At 41.5% G+C, this 16,137-nt stretch overlaps 1 protein-coding gene across 4 annotated transcripts in view; it reads left to right on the top strand.

Annotated features, from left to right (window-relative positions):
• Positions 1-16,137, top strand: part of LOC126162125 (zinc finger protein 883-like) — a 95,877-nt gene that overhangs the window by 17,895 nt on the left and 61,845 nt on the right. For all 4 annotated transcript variants that reach the window (XM_049918414.1, XM_049918413.1, XM_049918412.1 and 1 more), the window contains 2 exons: positions 11,109-11,171; positions 14,995-15,057. In XM_049918414.1, the coding sequence (XP_049774371.1) occupies positions 11,109-11,171; positions 14,995-15,057 (126 nt within the window). The remainder of the gene's footprint in view (positions 1-11,108; positions 11,172-14,994; positions 15,058-16,137) is intronic.

Genomic DNA, 16,137 nt, shown 5'->3' with positions numbered 1-16,137 from the left:
TTGTTGCTCTCTCCATTTATATCATGAACCTCAGGAAATTCAAAACGGTAGCTATATTTTTTGATCTGGAGAGGGCATATGATACCTGTTGGAGGTCAGGCATCCTCCGCACACTGCTCTCTTGGGGCTTTCGAGGTCGGCTACCCCTTTTCATCTGTGAATTTATGACAGAGCGCACTTTTAAGGCGCGAGTGAACGCTACTCACTCCTGTACTTTCTCCCAAGAAAACAGGGTGCCCCATGGCTCCGTGCTAAGTGTTTTACTGTTTGCCATCGCCATAAATCCAGTTATGGATTGTCTCCTTCCCGATATCTCAGGCTCCCTCTTTGTTGATGATTTTACAATCTACTACAGCTCTCAATGGACGAGCCTTCTTGAACGATGTCTTCAAGGGTATCCCGATCGCCTCCACTCACAGAGCATCGAAACCATCTTCCGATTTTCTCCTAGTAAGACTGTCTGAGTAAATTTTTGGTATCTTACAGAGTTTTATCTGCCTCCCCTACATCTAAACTCTATCGACCTTCTGTTTGCAGGCATCACCAAATTCTTGGGACTTATGCTTGACAGAAAACTGTGCTGGAGATTCTTTACACTGAGACTGCTAAACTTCCGCTGTCCAATCGGCAAGCTGTCCTTCTGAGTCATTATGCTAGTCATCTCTCCTCCGTGGCTGCTCATCTGACCCATGCCCTTTTTTTCGGCGCCTCCTTGAATTTAGGGTATGCAGGCCACCCTTCATCTCTACCACCACCGGGAGTCGGCTTCTGTCAACTGCTACATTCCATTTCCTTCCAATTTCCTAAAACTTTTTCAACAAATGGGGGTAAGGCGCCACCTTAGCTTTGCCTCCGGACCTGCCTTCTCTGTGATCTTTGCCAGTTTCCCAAGGGTAGTAGCACCCCCTTATATTTTATTTGCTGCTCTATGCGCACAAGTGGAGGATGCCACCTTTATTTACACTGATGTCTCAAAGACCACCTTTGGTGTTGGAAGTGCCTATATTGTTGATGACACCCCTATTAGAATTCGGCTTCCTGACCAGTGTTTGGTTTTTACTTCGGAGCTTTACGCTGTTCTCCAGGATGTCCAGTACATCGGTCACCATAAGCGGCTACAGTATGTTATAAGCTTGGATTTGTTCAGCTTTCTTCCCAACCTCCAAGTTCTTTATCCCGTCCACCCTTTGGTCCACCGGATTCAGGACTGCCTCCACATGCTCCACTTGGGGGGCGTCTCTGTGGCATTCCTCTGAATGCCAGGGCATTTTGGTATCCGTAGAAACAAGGCAGCCGATATAGCGGCAAAGGCTGCAGTCTCTCTTCCTTGGCCCTCTGGTTCCCTTTGCCGATCTACAGAGCGTTTTATGTCGTCATGTTGCTGTTTTATGGCACACACATTGGTCTGCATGTCCCGATAATAAATTATGGGACATAAAACCTCTTCCCTGTGCTTGGACCTCTTCCTTCTGCCTCGTCGTCAGGAGGAAGTAATTTTAACTAAACTCTGGAATGGGCACTGCCTTTTTAGCCATCGACATTGTTTAAGTGGCAGTGCTCACTCTCTTCGTCCCCACTGCTCTCAACTGTGGATGGTGAGACACCCTTTACTTCAGTGACCTTATTTTAATCCGCACTGTACCCGTTTACAGTTGTAACCTGATATATCTTCACTCTCTTCGTCCCCACTGCTCTCAACCATGGATGGTGGACACCTTTTACTTCAGTGACCTTATTTTAATCCGCACCGTACCGGTTTACAGTTGTAGCCTGATATATCTTCACTCTCTCCGTCCCCACTGCTCTCAACCATGGATGGTGAGACACCCTTTACTTCAGTGACCTTATTTTAATCCGCACCGTACCCATTTACCCTTCCCTTTTAGCAGATGATGCGTGCTCAGCCGATCACATCCTGTGTTTATCAGTCATTTGAAACACTCTTTGGGGAAAACAACCCGACCCCCCCCCCCCCCCCCCATTCAATAGCAGTTTTCTCAAATTTCCTTCTATTTGTAGTTTCTCTCCTTCTTGAGTTTCGCTCCCATTGCTGCTGATTTAAATTTCCGGTTTTTACCCTTCACTGAGCCACAGAATGGGCGCTTAGGACCATAGCGGTTTTGTGCCCTAAAACCATAATAATAATAATAATAATAAACATTGTTGGTACCAAGTCAACTGCCATATCTTATGTAACTTTAAGCCTTCCTCGTTTCTATACATACGTGCATAATAGTGCAATTTTCTGACTAGTAAGCTCATCTCACTAAATTTTGTTTCATGATCATCGTCTTTAAAAACATGTTCTGCTACAGCTGATTCGTCGGTATGTCCCAGTTGACAGTTCCTTTTGTGTAGGTTAAGCGAGTATTGACACTTCTTTTCATTGTTCCAATATAAACCTTCCCACAGCTACACTGAATTTCATACACCCCAGGAGTTGCTAAGGGGTGTCGAGCGTCTTTCACTGATCTTAAACGTTGACTAATCTTCTTGGTGGGTCTAAAGATTGTTTCAACTTGAAACTTCGCTGGAACTTTCCCAGTATGGTCCATAATATTGCAAATAAATGGAAGTTGTTGTTGCTGAGTGTTGTCAGATACTTTTCATCTGGGATGGAGGGCTCAATCTATCCCATTGTCAGTGTATCCATTTTGCTTCAAAGCCATTCACAAATGATTTAGTTCATCTTGCAAATAAACTGTCCTGGGACAATTCCGAAGTTTTTGAATGTGAGAAAACTGTTTTACTTGGTGCAAGCTAACTGTATCTATTCACACATGGAAGTGGCGATCCTATGGGAGCAGATACATCAAACACGCTGAGGACTGGTGGTAACTAACAGTCAACTGTTAAATCGCCATTTATTTATTAGCAATGCAATGCAGTTTTGTGATATGAAAGGTGGACAGCCTAACATTTAGATCTATGGAACTGATTGCAGAAGTGTCTTCTGATAGGCAGAAGTAGTTCAAGAATTTACAGAATGTCAGACAGGAAACACCAGTTACAGATGATTCCCATGTGGTTATTAACTTGTTGGGAAGGAAATTATGTAAGGAAAAAATTCCTGTTCTCTCCAAAGGAGGAAATTTTGCAATTACTCCATTTGAGGTTCCCACAGAGGATATTGTAGCTAATGTAGAGGTGGGGATTTGTCAGTTATCACCATATTCTGCTGATGTAATCAGAATGGAAACAGCCATGATACTAAGTAAAGCTAAGCCACCTGGCAGCAAGGAGAAAGGAAGACATTACAGGAGATTAATACGGACAGGAATATTATTGTACTTAATGCTGATCAGAGTAATGTTACCATTGTGATGAAGAGTGAGGACTACCATAGGAAGATAATGAGTTTTACGAACAAACCAGAGTGGCATAGACAGCCCTTTTGGATTCTAAAGGATCCTAGAACGAAAATGTTATGAGCTACCAACTGATTAATAAAAAAAAGTCTTCTATTCTTACTGAGGATAAAAAAATATCTATGCAAAACGGAAGCTTGCCGTCCTAGATTGTATGGGCTACCGAAGATAAATAAGCCTGTTGCCCCATTGAGACCATTGGATCGCCTACTCAAGAGTTGGCCGGACATCTCACCTCCTTGCTACAACCGCATATTGGTAAAACTGATTATCACATTAAAAATTCTATGCACTTTATTGAAAAATTGGAGGAGATTACTGTCTGTGCAGGTGATATCCTTCTCAGTTTTGATGTGGTATCCCTGTTTACCATGATTCTTTGTGACAAAGCTCTTATACATAGCTGATATGTTTCCAATTGATATAGTAGCTCTGTTTCGACATCGCCTGTCCATGACCCATTTCCAGTATGCTAATGAGTTTTACGAAGAAACTGAAGGGGTGGCCATGGACAGCCCTCAGAGTCCAGCTGTTTCTAATCTATCATGGAAGTTTTTGAACAGCAGGGGCTGCAGTCTGCCAGTAAAAGTCCTTTGAAGTGGTGTCGGTGTGTGGATAACACTTCAGTGGTATGGAATCACGTTGAAGAGGAATTGTATGATTTCTTTGTGCACCAAAATAGTATTAATTACTATGGAGAAAGAGAGTAACGGACAACTTAATTTTTTGGATTTATTAGTAATAAAATAAGCAGATGGGAGCCTAGGGCATAAAATGTATAGAAAAGGTACACTCACCAACCGGTACCTCCATAAGGATTCGAAGCATCATCCCAGGAATAAGAGAGGTGTCATTAAAACATTGCTGGACAGAGCTAATAAGATCTGTGAGCCAGTTTATTTGCGAGATGAACCAAATCATTTGCGAAGAGCTTTTAAGAAAAATGGATATGATAACACCATAGATCAAGCACTCTATTACAGAAGAAAAGAGTCTGGCAACATTCAGCAACAACAACTGTCTGCTGGAAAAGCTTTTCTTCCTTTTATTCACAATATTATGGACTGTATTGGGAAGGTTCTGGCCAAGTTTCAAGTTGAAACATTTTTTAGACCCACCACGCAGATTAGTGGATGTTCAAGATTGGCGAAACATGCACGACAATCCTTAGCAACTCCTGGAGTGTATAAAATTCCGTGTAGCTGTGGGAAGGTTTATACTGGAACAACAGAAGAAATGTCAATACCCACTTATCCGAACACAAAAGGAACTGTTGACTGGGACATACCGACAAATCAGCTGTAGCAGAACATGTTTTTAAAGACGGTGATTATGAAACAAAAGTTAATGAGACGAGCTTGCTAGCCAGCACATCACATTATTATGCATGCATTTATAGAGAAGCTATATAGATTCAGAAACACCACCGTGATTTTAATAGAAAAGAGGAACGCTTAAAGTTAGATAAGATATGGTAATCGACTTTGCACCAAAGATGCGACAATCGATTACCTTCAATCGAGAGCAATGATGTTAGTCTGAGATAAGACTTATAGTTGGCCCCACATGATGTATGGTGATGCCCTCTATGCGCTCTATGTAAACGAGACCTCCACGGTCTAGCAGCCAGTCATTGACTCACCTCGGCAGATGTTGCCCACAGTTGGCAACGAAATGTCAGGAAGTCTTACAGATCGACCGCGGCCTCTCAGCCCGGAAGTTTTAACTAATGAATCCAGGTACTATACAAGCAGTTGCTGACAATAAATAAGAGTACAATATGATGGTGGGTGCCTGATCCATTGTGCTTATAAAGAGGAGGGCTCCAGTAGAAGACGCCTCTGATGGTCGGTCTGTACAGATACCGTTGGCAGAATATTTGAAGTGTAGTGCTCAGGTGGCCTGGGTTATAGCATATACTACCTGGCATTGTCACATAATAACAGCACTTCACTGAGGGGATGTTGAGATACTTCACCAATTTTTATCTGCAGCTTTTTGTCACCTGGTCCTTTTAGATTAGTGTTGCATCTCTCAGGTCCCCACTAGTCCAGGAGAACAGTGTCTGTCAGTGTTTCATGTTATATGTTTTCTCACAGACATCGAGGGAGTTGTGCACTCTGTGAGTCTGCTGATTACTCCTGCTCATTATGTTGAGGACTTTTGCATTTGGTATAGTACTCTGTCTGTAGGCTTTGCCAAGTATCACCTCAAAGGAGCCAAACAGTGGGCCTTCTCTTGGGCCCCTCTGCCATCGCTTTTCATTTTTCCCCTGCTAAAAAACAAGTCATCCATCTTTGTTGCTGCAGCATGGACCATCCAGACTGAGCTCATCATGGGATACCAACTTGTCAACGTAGTCACACAGTGTTGTTTTGAGGGCTGCCTCTCCAGCAGTGAAATGACACAGTTACCCCTTGTCTAAGAGAACAGAAGAAGTTGCTTCATAAGCTTAATAGTCTCCGCCCTCTTCGCCGTACATCTCGAGCACCATTCTCCAAATATAGGTTATTGGCCTTGTGGTGACTACACTACCAATACCAGATACATGTTTCAACAGCACTATAGACATTGAGAGAGTTAGTCATTTTATCATTGAGGGATAAGTCTGATCATGAGCACCTTTCATTTGAGCCCCTTTGATAGTTTTCTGGCTGAATATGGGATCCTACCGCTGCAGTTTTGATACCACCATCTACTACTCAGTTATGCAATTACTATTTCCCAATTCCCTAGCCATCTGAATTATCACATTCTTTTTCTTTCTCAGGAGTACCAACACTCTGGAAATCAAACCATGACATACCTTCAAATTGGAATGTTTTGGAAATCTACATTTATACTCCGCAAGCCACCCAACGGTGTGTGGCGGAGGGCACTTTACGTGCCACTGTCATTACCTCCGTCCGCCGCTCGTGGTCTCGCGGTAGCGTTATCGCTTCCCGAGCACGGGGTCCCGGGTTCGATTCCCGGCGGGGTCAGGGATTTTCACCTGCCTCGAGATGACTGGGTGTTTGTGTTGTCCTCATCATTTCATCATCATCCAGGAAAGTGGCGAAATTGGACTGAGCAAAGATTGGATAATTGTACGGGCGCTGATAACCCCGCAGTTGAGCGCCCCACAACCCAAACATCATCATCATCACATCATTACCTCCCTTTCCTGTTCCAGTCGCGTATGGTGGTTCGCGGGAAGAACGACTGCCGGAAAGCCTCCGTGCTCGCTTGAATCTCTCCAATTTTACATTCGTGATCTCCTCGGGAGGTACAAGTAGGGGGAAGCAATATATTCTATACCTCATCCAGAAACGCACCCTCTCGAAACATGGACAGCAAGCTACATCGCAATGCAGAGCGCCTCTCTTGCAGAGCCTACCACTTGAAGTTTGCTAAACATCTCCGTAACGCTATCACGCTTACCAAATAACCCTGTGACGAAACGTGCCGCTCTTCTTTGGATCTTCTCTATCTCCTCTGTCAACCCAACCTGGTACGGATCCCACACTGATGAGCAATACTCAAGTATAGGTCGAACGAGTGTTTTGTAAGTCACCTCCTTTGTTGATGGACTACATTTTCTAAGGACTCTCCCAATGAATCTCAACCTGGCACCCACTTTACTAACAATTAATTTTATATGATCATTCCACTTCATATCATTTCGTACACATACTCCCAGATATTTTACAGAAATAACTGCTACCAGTGTTTGTTCCGCTATCACACAATCGTACAATAAATGATCCTTCTTTCTATGTATTCGCAATACATTACATTTTTCTATGTTAAGGGTCAGTTGCCACTCCCTGCAGCAGGTGCCTATCCGCTGCAGATCTTCCTGAATTTTCTAGTGCTACAACTTCTCTGTATACTACAGCATCATCTGCGAAAAGCTCCATGGAACTTCCGACTCTATCTACTAGGTCATTTGTATATATTGTGAAAAGCAATGGTCCCATGACACTCCCCTGTGACACGCCAGAGGCTACTTTAACATCTGTAGACGTCTCTCCATTGAGAACAACATGCTGTGCTTTGTTTTCTAAAAACTTTTCAAACCAGCCACACAGCTGGTCTGATATTCCATAGGCTCTTACTTTGTTTATCAGTTGACAGTGCGGAACTGTATCGAACACCTTCCGGAAGTCAAGGAAAATGGCATCTACTTGGGAGCCTGTATCTAATATTTTCTGGGTCTCATGAACAAATAAAGAGAGTTTGGTCTCACACGATCGCTGTTTCCGGAATCCATGTTGATTCCTACAGAGTAGATTCTGGGTTTCCAGAAATGACATGATACATGAGCAAAAAAGTGTTGTAAAATTCTACAACAGATCGATGTCAAGAGATATAGGTCTATAGTTTTGCGCATCTGCTCGACGACCCTTCTTGAAAACTGGGACTACCTGTGCTCTTTTCCAGTCATTTGGAACCTTCCATTCCTCTAGAGTCTTGCGGTACACTGCTGTTAGAAGGGGGGCAAGTTCATTCGCGTACTCTGTGTAGAATCGAATTGGTATCCCGTCAGGTACAGTGGACTTTCCTCTGTTGAGTGATTTCAGTTGCTTTTCTATTCCTTGGACACTTATTTCGATGACAGCCATTTTTTCGTTCATTCGAGGATTTAGAGAAGGAACTGCAGTGCGGTCTTCCTCTGTGAAACAGCTTTGGAAAAAGGTGTTTAGTATTTCAACTTTATGCATGTCATCCTCTGTTTCAATGCCATTATCATCCCAGAGTGTCTGGATATGCTGTTTCGATCCACTTACTGATTTAATGTAAGACCAGAACTTCCGAGAATTTTCTGTCAAGTTGGTACATAGAATTTTACTTTCGAATTCACTGAGCACTTCACCCATAGCCCTCCTTATGCTAACTTTGACATAATTTAGCTTCTGTTTGTCTGAGAGGTTTTGGCTGCTTTTAAACTTGCAGTGAAGCTCTCTTTACTTTTGCAGTAGTTTCCTAAATTTGTTGTTGAACCACGGTGGGTTTTTCCCATCCCTCACAGTTTTACTTGGCACATACCTGTCTAAAACACATTTTGCGATTGCCTTGAACTTTTTCCATAAACACTCAACATTGTCAGTGTCGGAACAGAAATTTTCGTTTTGATCTGTTTGGTAGTCTTAAGTCTGCCTTCTATTACTCTTGCTAAACAGATAAACCTTCCTCCCTTTTTTTATATTCCTATTAACTTCCATATTCAGGGATGCTGCAACGGCCTTATGATCACTGATTCCCTGTTCTGCACATACAGAGTCGAAAAGTTTGGGTCTGTTTGTTATCAGTAGGTCCAAGATGTTATCTCCACGAGTCGGTTCTCTGTTTCATTGCTCGAGGTAATTTTCGGATAGTGCACTCAGTATAATGTCACTCGATGCTCTGTCCCTACCACCTGTCCTAAACATCTGAGTGACCCAGTCTATATCTGGTAAATTGAAATCTCCAACTAAGACTATAACATGTTGAGGAAATTTATGTGAAATGTGATTTTCTCTCAGTTGTTCTGCCACTAATGCTGCTGAGTCAGTAAAAGGAGCCAATTATTAAACTAGATCGGTTGTTGAGTATAATCTTCACCCATAATAATTCACAGGAACTATTCACTTCTATTTCACTACAGGATAAACTACTACTAACAGTGACAAACACGCCACCACTGGTTTTATGCAATCTATCCCTTCTAAACACCGTCTGTGCCTCTGTAAAAATTTCGGCAGAATTTATCTCTGGCTTCAGCCAGCTTTCTGCACCTATAATGATTTCAGCTTCGGTACTTTCTATCAGCGCTCATAGAGCACTTCATATCTAACTTCTGAAATGTTCCCACAGGCTGATTCATATGCAGACTCTGCTATGTATCCAGTTCACAAGATTCTGTTGTTGCATCCTTGCTTTTCTGTGGGAATACTGAGAAGTTGATGGTACTAAAGATGTCCAAATGATTGGAATACACTTTCACATGCATTAAATGCCAGTAACAATACAGTTTGCCATGTACCTGTTGCATCTTCACAGTGAAACTGGTGGCTATTGTTAGAGCTGTCTGTTCCATGAAGAAGTAAACTCTCAACTTATTTTTGGTATTCAGTGACTGTGAGCAAGTGCACCTACTGATTGATTTTGACCTCTCCATCTTGCATTGCCATTTAGCCTTGATGACCATCTTTCTAGTCTCAGCAGTACTGCATGCACAGTCTCTTTCTTCTGGATCCCTATCCCTATGGGAAGCCTTGAGAACGAGCTACCTGATCACTTTATCCAGGAAATTGACCACATGGCCAAAATTGATAATGGTGATGCCAGGCACTATCTTGCTAGCACAGTGCGGACATTCTGATCCATTGCAGCCACTCCTTCCAGCTAACAGTGTATCATCAAGGAGACCACTGTTGCGTTTGTTCTTCCGTTTGTCCCAGAAAGAATCCTCCTTATTACCCCAACTTCGTATTAGACACTCTCTGACTAGGTTTTATCCTGAGCAATAAGATGACCCCTACCCTCACACCGTGTCCACACCCAACATGACAATGACTCACAGCCTTCCTTAAGGCATTCACATAAACGCAGTTGGAGGGAGTGCCTTTTATTTCCAGCTTTAACCCTTGAGTGTGTGCACCTATGTATAAAGTACATGAATTACAAATAATTTTCATGCACCATTCCATTGGTGTTTTACAACTGTGAGCTGGTATCTGTTCCTTCATTATTGCCTCAGCAAGCTGTGTTGTCATACATCCAAGAGAGCAGCAGTAATATAAAATAAACAGTGAACTGGATGAGAAAAAAAGTATGATCCAAACAGCAAAATTACCCAGATTCTGATCTAGCAGCGCAACCCCACAACGAGGCAGTTGTGTATAAGATAATTAACAATCATATAAGCAATTGGTTAGGATATGATGCAAAAGTAATGTTTAATGCTTCGAGTGAGTCATTAATGTGGGGTAACACATGTACATGGCAACAGCGTGACATAATCAAAGTTTATTTTCTTATTGTTTAATTAAATAGTGATTTAGTTCTTATAATGTAAGTCTGTTTTATTTTTGTTCAATTAAACTAAGATTAAACTGTGATCTTCATACTTGTTTACCTTGGCAGCATAAACAGGGCTATTCTTGACGTGTGTACAGAGTATACCACTTGCATCAGTCTGTGTTATTAATAATGTTGTGCCTGTTGGAGGGTTAATGTTTCAACTATACTTGGGGGCGGGTGTTCGGCTGTTATGGGAGGTGTGCCTCCCTCCTGCCCCCCCCCCCCCCCCTTTTTTTTCCATGTAGCGGACTCTGCACATTCTTTCAGTGGCTAATTAGCCTCTGTACATTCCAGTTGCTTTTTATGTTGACAAACTAAAGAAAAAAGTCATAATTTTTGTGTACTACATGTGTAATGAAAGATTGTGAGACATGACAAATTTTTCAATTAATAGTGTGCTTCTGGGTGCTCTGCTGTGCTTCCGGGTGCCGTGCCGAGTTGTGGTTTCCATTTTATGCTCAATATTTCGATGACTGACCCAACTGTCTTCTTCAGGTACTGTGAGTTCTGCTGTTGGAGTCCAGGTAGTACTCATAACAGTAAAACTGGCAACACCTGAAGTCAGCTGGGTCAGTTGTCAAAATATCTTGTGTAAAATGGAAACAACAACTCGGCAGAACACTCTTAAGCACATTATTAATCAATTGTGTCGAGAAAACTTGAGAGATCACAGTATATTCTTCTTTTATTTTGCAGAAATCTTCAGCTGATGAAACACTTCAGAACTTAGCAGATTCATATGGCATCAAAGAGGAGTTTGTAAGTGTTATTTTTTCTGTTTAATGTATTTTACATTAAGAATATCATGCTTTTTTTATATAAAATTTAATACAAAGATCAGACTGAGTATATGCAGGGTGTACATAAAGTCCGGCAACACTTTCAGTTATTTATTGCACAAGAACTAAACATTGTACAGATGTCATACATATTGCATTTTGAAGAGAAACTAGGAAAGTGTTTTTTACAAACATTCGATATGTGAACCATGAGTGACCCGGCAGATGTCAATACGGTAATCAAATTCTCGCCATACATGTCCCAGCATGGCACCATTGACTGTGGCACTCACTTCTCATATTTTCTCCTGGAGCTTTGCTTCATCACATGGTAGAGGCAGTACATACACCAGATCTTTAATATGTTCCCACAGAAAAAAAGTCACACGGAGTGAGATCTAGTGTTTTTGTCGAACTACAGAAAGCTCGGTCCGCACCTGGATTTGCCACGTTTGCGACTAGCGCTGACTATCAGCAGATTACCAAACTACGCTGTTGCGGTATACATGAGAGAAAACTTTCAGAAATTCTCTTCAAAATGACATATGTATGATATCTGTACAATGTTTGGTTCTTGTGCAATAAAGAATTGAAAGTGTTCCCGGACTTTATGTACACCCTGTATAAACATAATGTAGCTGTTAACTGGTTAGATGTTTGGGTCTCAAGATTACAATTTGTCATAAATTACAGATATTTATAGCACGTCTGCCTCCAGTATAGACCTACTGTAACGCTGTTTGTTTCTCAACCTTTCATGTGTGATTAACTGTTTTTGCACAAGATGTTAACAAATGTTGTTGAATGTCTGTGTAAGTCATTTCTGTGGCACATGTTCCCTTGCATTTCCATCACATGTAATGGCAAGCACTATCAATTATCATCTGCCAGCCATTTTACTTTTTCTTAAAGGAACATATGTTTGTAATGTGTCAGTTTTGTGTAGCAAATGAGAGAAGAGTTTTTGGTAGTCAGTGAGAGGCAGTGTACTAAAATTAAAATACAGCAACCAGCATTCTTTACAGGTTTTTCATGATTTGCATAAAATTTTACCACCAAAGCTTTTACGTTTTTATTTCTGCTTCGAATGAAGATTGTGGTGACAGACTGGTTTTCAGAGATCAGAGGTCTGGATTAGGTTTACAGCTGATTGCCCAGTTAGCTGGCAAAGCCATCAATGGGACATTACAGGAATCCAGCTGTGTGAGCCAAAATATTAATTATTCAGAAGATAGTCAGTGATCATATCATCTCACATTAGTTTGCATTGTCATCTCAGCTCTATATCATATGACACAAATTTAGTTTTACTAAGTTTTACCCCCCCCCCCCCTCCCCCCATACACACAAACACACAAACTGTGCATTCAGCTTTTATATAGACTTTACTATAACTATTTTTGCAATCGCATCTACTCTTGGCACTGAAACACTTCAACACACTGCACTCTCATTGCCTACTTTTAACCAATTACTGACATGTTCCCTTGCATTTCCATCACATATAATGGCAAGCACTATCAATTATCATCTGCTAAACATGTAATGGCTCTGCTCTTGGTCTAGGCTCTTACTTTTTTGCGAAATGTTTTGTGACACTTGCCAGGACATTGCGCATGTTTGTGTGCGCTCTTCTTTTTGCAAGGGTAGTGCAGAAAGTAGTGGCAAATTAACTAAGATTCGGGTGTGCACACGCTCTCTCTCTCTCTCTCTCTCTCTCTCTCTCTCTCTCTCTCTCTCTCTCTCTCTCTCTCTCTGTCATCCGATACACTCCATATTACACATCAGCCAGACCATTGTGACCACCAACTTACTAGTTAGTCAGGCACACGCACAGTGCTTGTAGTATCAGCGAGCGTGCTGTCCTTGCATAGACGGGGAAGGTGCGCGATCTGCCTGATTTTGACTGAAGGCCCCCGGCACAAGCATTTGGGAAACTGCACAACTTACAGAGTGTTTGAGGAGTGGTGTGGTGTGTTTTTTCAATACGTGGCGAAACCAAGGTGAAATCACATCCCAGGTATTCGACGTTGTAGTCTAACCAGACTTGTAAATCAGGACAGTCGGCAGCCTGTGGTGGAACTAACATCAGACTTTAATGCCGTGCAGAGTACAAATGTGTCAGAACACACAATGCACTGAACACTCCTAACGATGGGCCTCTGCAGCCAACAACCCATGCAGGTGCCAATGTTAACACCACGACATTGACAACTATTACTGAAATGGTGGACATACTGGCTGTAGGCAGGTGGTCATAGTGTTCTGGCTGATCAGTGTATTTAGGAGTGTATACCAGAATAGAGGCTTTGGGGGGTTTGTTTCATCCCTGGCAAGAGATCAAAATCGCACTGCTTCATTTGCAGTGGAGTAGTCATGGTGTGCATAAAAAAAGCAGTAGGTAGGTGACAGTTTCAATTGCAAATAAGGCATGATACAGAAATGCTGTCTTGTAGTTGTACAACACTACAGGCATCACTTCCATTTTATTAAATTTATGTTGTAATATGTTTGGTTGCATTGCTGCTTGGAGAAATCATTCATTCAACTGAATAGGGGTTTTTGTATGTTAGTAGCCATTCACGTTTTAATAAACACCAGAAATAATAAGCAGCATGCATGTTCATCATTACGATATCTCTCCAAGTACAAACCAGCTACTGCACACCAGTGCACTGTTGCACTTCAGTAATATGATGAGCTATAGTTTGCTATAATTTTGCTCGTATTTTTCATGGTTTGCTATGCAATTTGACAGGACAGCTCTACCTTGAGGGGTAACTTCGTGACAGCAGCAAACAGGCCATTTTCACCACCTACTCATCTGTCTTGTACATGTGAGCACGGTGAGTCAAATTGGGAGTTTTATGTACCAGGTACAACACACGCTGAACAACCTTGCTGCTTAAATGTGCAGTAGTGTGTCATAGCCACGAACTTCTCCTTCTTATGAATTTTGTTATACAGTACTTTGATTAATATTTCTTTAGATCGGCTAATTATCAGACTTTTCATTTTGTGATCACTCATGTCAACAGTTGCATTCAGTTTTCCACACCTCAGCATTGGCATGTGCAAACAGTATAAATACACTGACATGTCATTGTCCATTTAAACTGCTGCTATTACTTTCTTGTCAACGCTGATAAATATTGAAAACTGGCATGTGCCTGTATTCATTATTTCATGATTGAAGTCAAAAGTGTGCCATTTGCAGGCAGCCTCTGGATAGTCCCAGTTGATTGTTTGGCTACCTAATTAGTCGCTGTGGGTGCTCAGCTTTATTCTGCCCAGCATTCGTGAAAAGTGGCATTGCTGCAGAAGATAAGTGTGGAGTACCTAGTGCAGGTCGAAAACCATTAATTTTTTGTGCAGACTTGACCTGTAAAATAAGCATGTAATTAAAGCTATTTGCAGCTACATTTACTCCTGGTACAATACTCTTGTCAAGATTGCCACCATGGATATAACTTGTAAATTATCAGTATTTGTAAAAATGTTTTCCTTGAATGTTTTACTTGCTTAAAGATAAATCAACTTAATGGTAGTTAAATTAACTGCCTTGTATTTTAAATAACTTAAATAGTAACAAATGTAGTACTAGTTTCTACTGTCTGAAGTGTTCATATTTTTCTTTCTTTGTGGTATTATATGATAAGAATGTTTGTAAATACTTGCTGTATGTAATTATATTTTCTTTTACATGGACACACTGATATGATGACCTTGCAACTGCATGTAGTGTTATTTTCTCCTTATCACACACATAGACTGCAGTTCAAAAAGCTTTGTTTCTGTTGTAGGGTTGTTTGTCAACTAGCGGCCTTACGAGGCTTCAGTCCACTGATGCTCCAAAGAAAGAAAAGGTATGTTCTGGATTTATTAGAAATAAAGGTTTGCTTGACAATTAATGCCAAATGTCTGATAAAAGTTCTATATAGCTAATTGTAGAGTAAACAATGTAAATGAAATTGTCTGTGACTAGAAAACTGATTCAGTGTAGCTTGATTACAAATTACTGGTCATTTTCCTAAGGCTACATTTTCGGCAACATTGACTGTAAATACATGGTCTTATGACAGTGTCATAGAAGGAAATACTAAGTTCTTAGGCCAAGTTTGTGTGTGTTAAATGCAAGATCCATGTAGAATAAAACACATGCGCGCGCCCACACACACACACACACACACACACACACAAAGCAGATCTGGTGTAAGTACTTCAAAGATGTTGGAAATGCACCTACTTATACCTGGCAGCATTGTTGGATGTGTAAACAGATGTAATTTTTTCTGTTTTCAAACTGCATGGGAAGAAATTATGTATGTTGATATCTGGTGAGTGATGTGGGCATTTTGAGGTATTTGCAGAACATTTACTCAAATTACTTGTTGTATCGCTTCAAATATTATAAAATGACAGAGGGCACAGCGATGAGATCACCACTGTCTCTGGCAGTTGCGAACTACTTCCTGGAGCGCTTTGAGGAGAAGATTTTGAAATTGGTAGTGTTGTGTCCTTCTTGGTTTGTAGGGTACATTGATGACACCTTCCTGTTATTATCTTGTTTGTCAATCTCATGAATGCTGTCTGTCCCCAACATTAAATTTACTTTTGAATTGGAGAAGGATGGCAAGCTACCATTGGTGGATTTTTAGTTGAGAGGAAGGCAGGAGGCCAGCTGGATAATTCGGCATACAGGAAGCCAACACACACTGACCGGTACTTGAACACTCATAGGTTTCACCATCAGGTACACAAGAAGGTGGTCATGGACATGCTGGTACACAGAGCGAAGATTACTTTGGATGACGACCACGTAGAATCGGAATTGTAACAATTGAGACATGTGTTAAGAGAGAATGGCGGTAGCAAGGGAGACAATAACACTTTCAAATACCAGTGTGAAGGATGCCTCGTGAGTTGGCAGAGGATGCCATGCCAGC

The sequence above is a fragment of the Schistocerca cancellata genome, chromosome 2, assembly GCF_023864275.1.
Source record: "Schistocerca cancellata isolate TAMUIC-IGC-003103 chromosome 2, iqSchCanc2.1, whole genome shotgun sequence".
Classification (NCBI taxonomy): domain Eukaryota; kingdom Metazoa; phylum Arthropoda; class Insecta; order Orthoptera; family Acrididae; genus Schistocerca; species Schistocerca cancellata.
The sequence above is the reverse complement of the archived record's forward strand: the minus strand, read 5'-3'. Positions and strand labels throughout refer to the sequence as shown.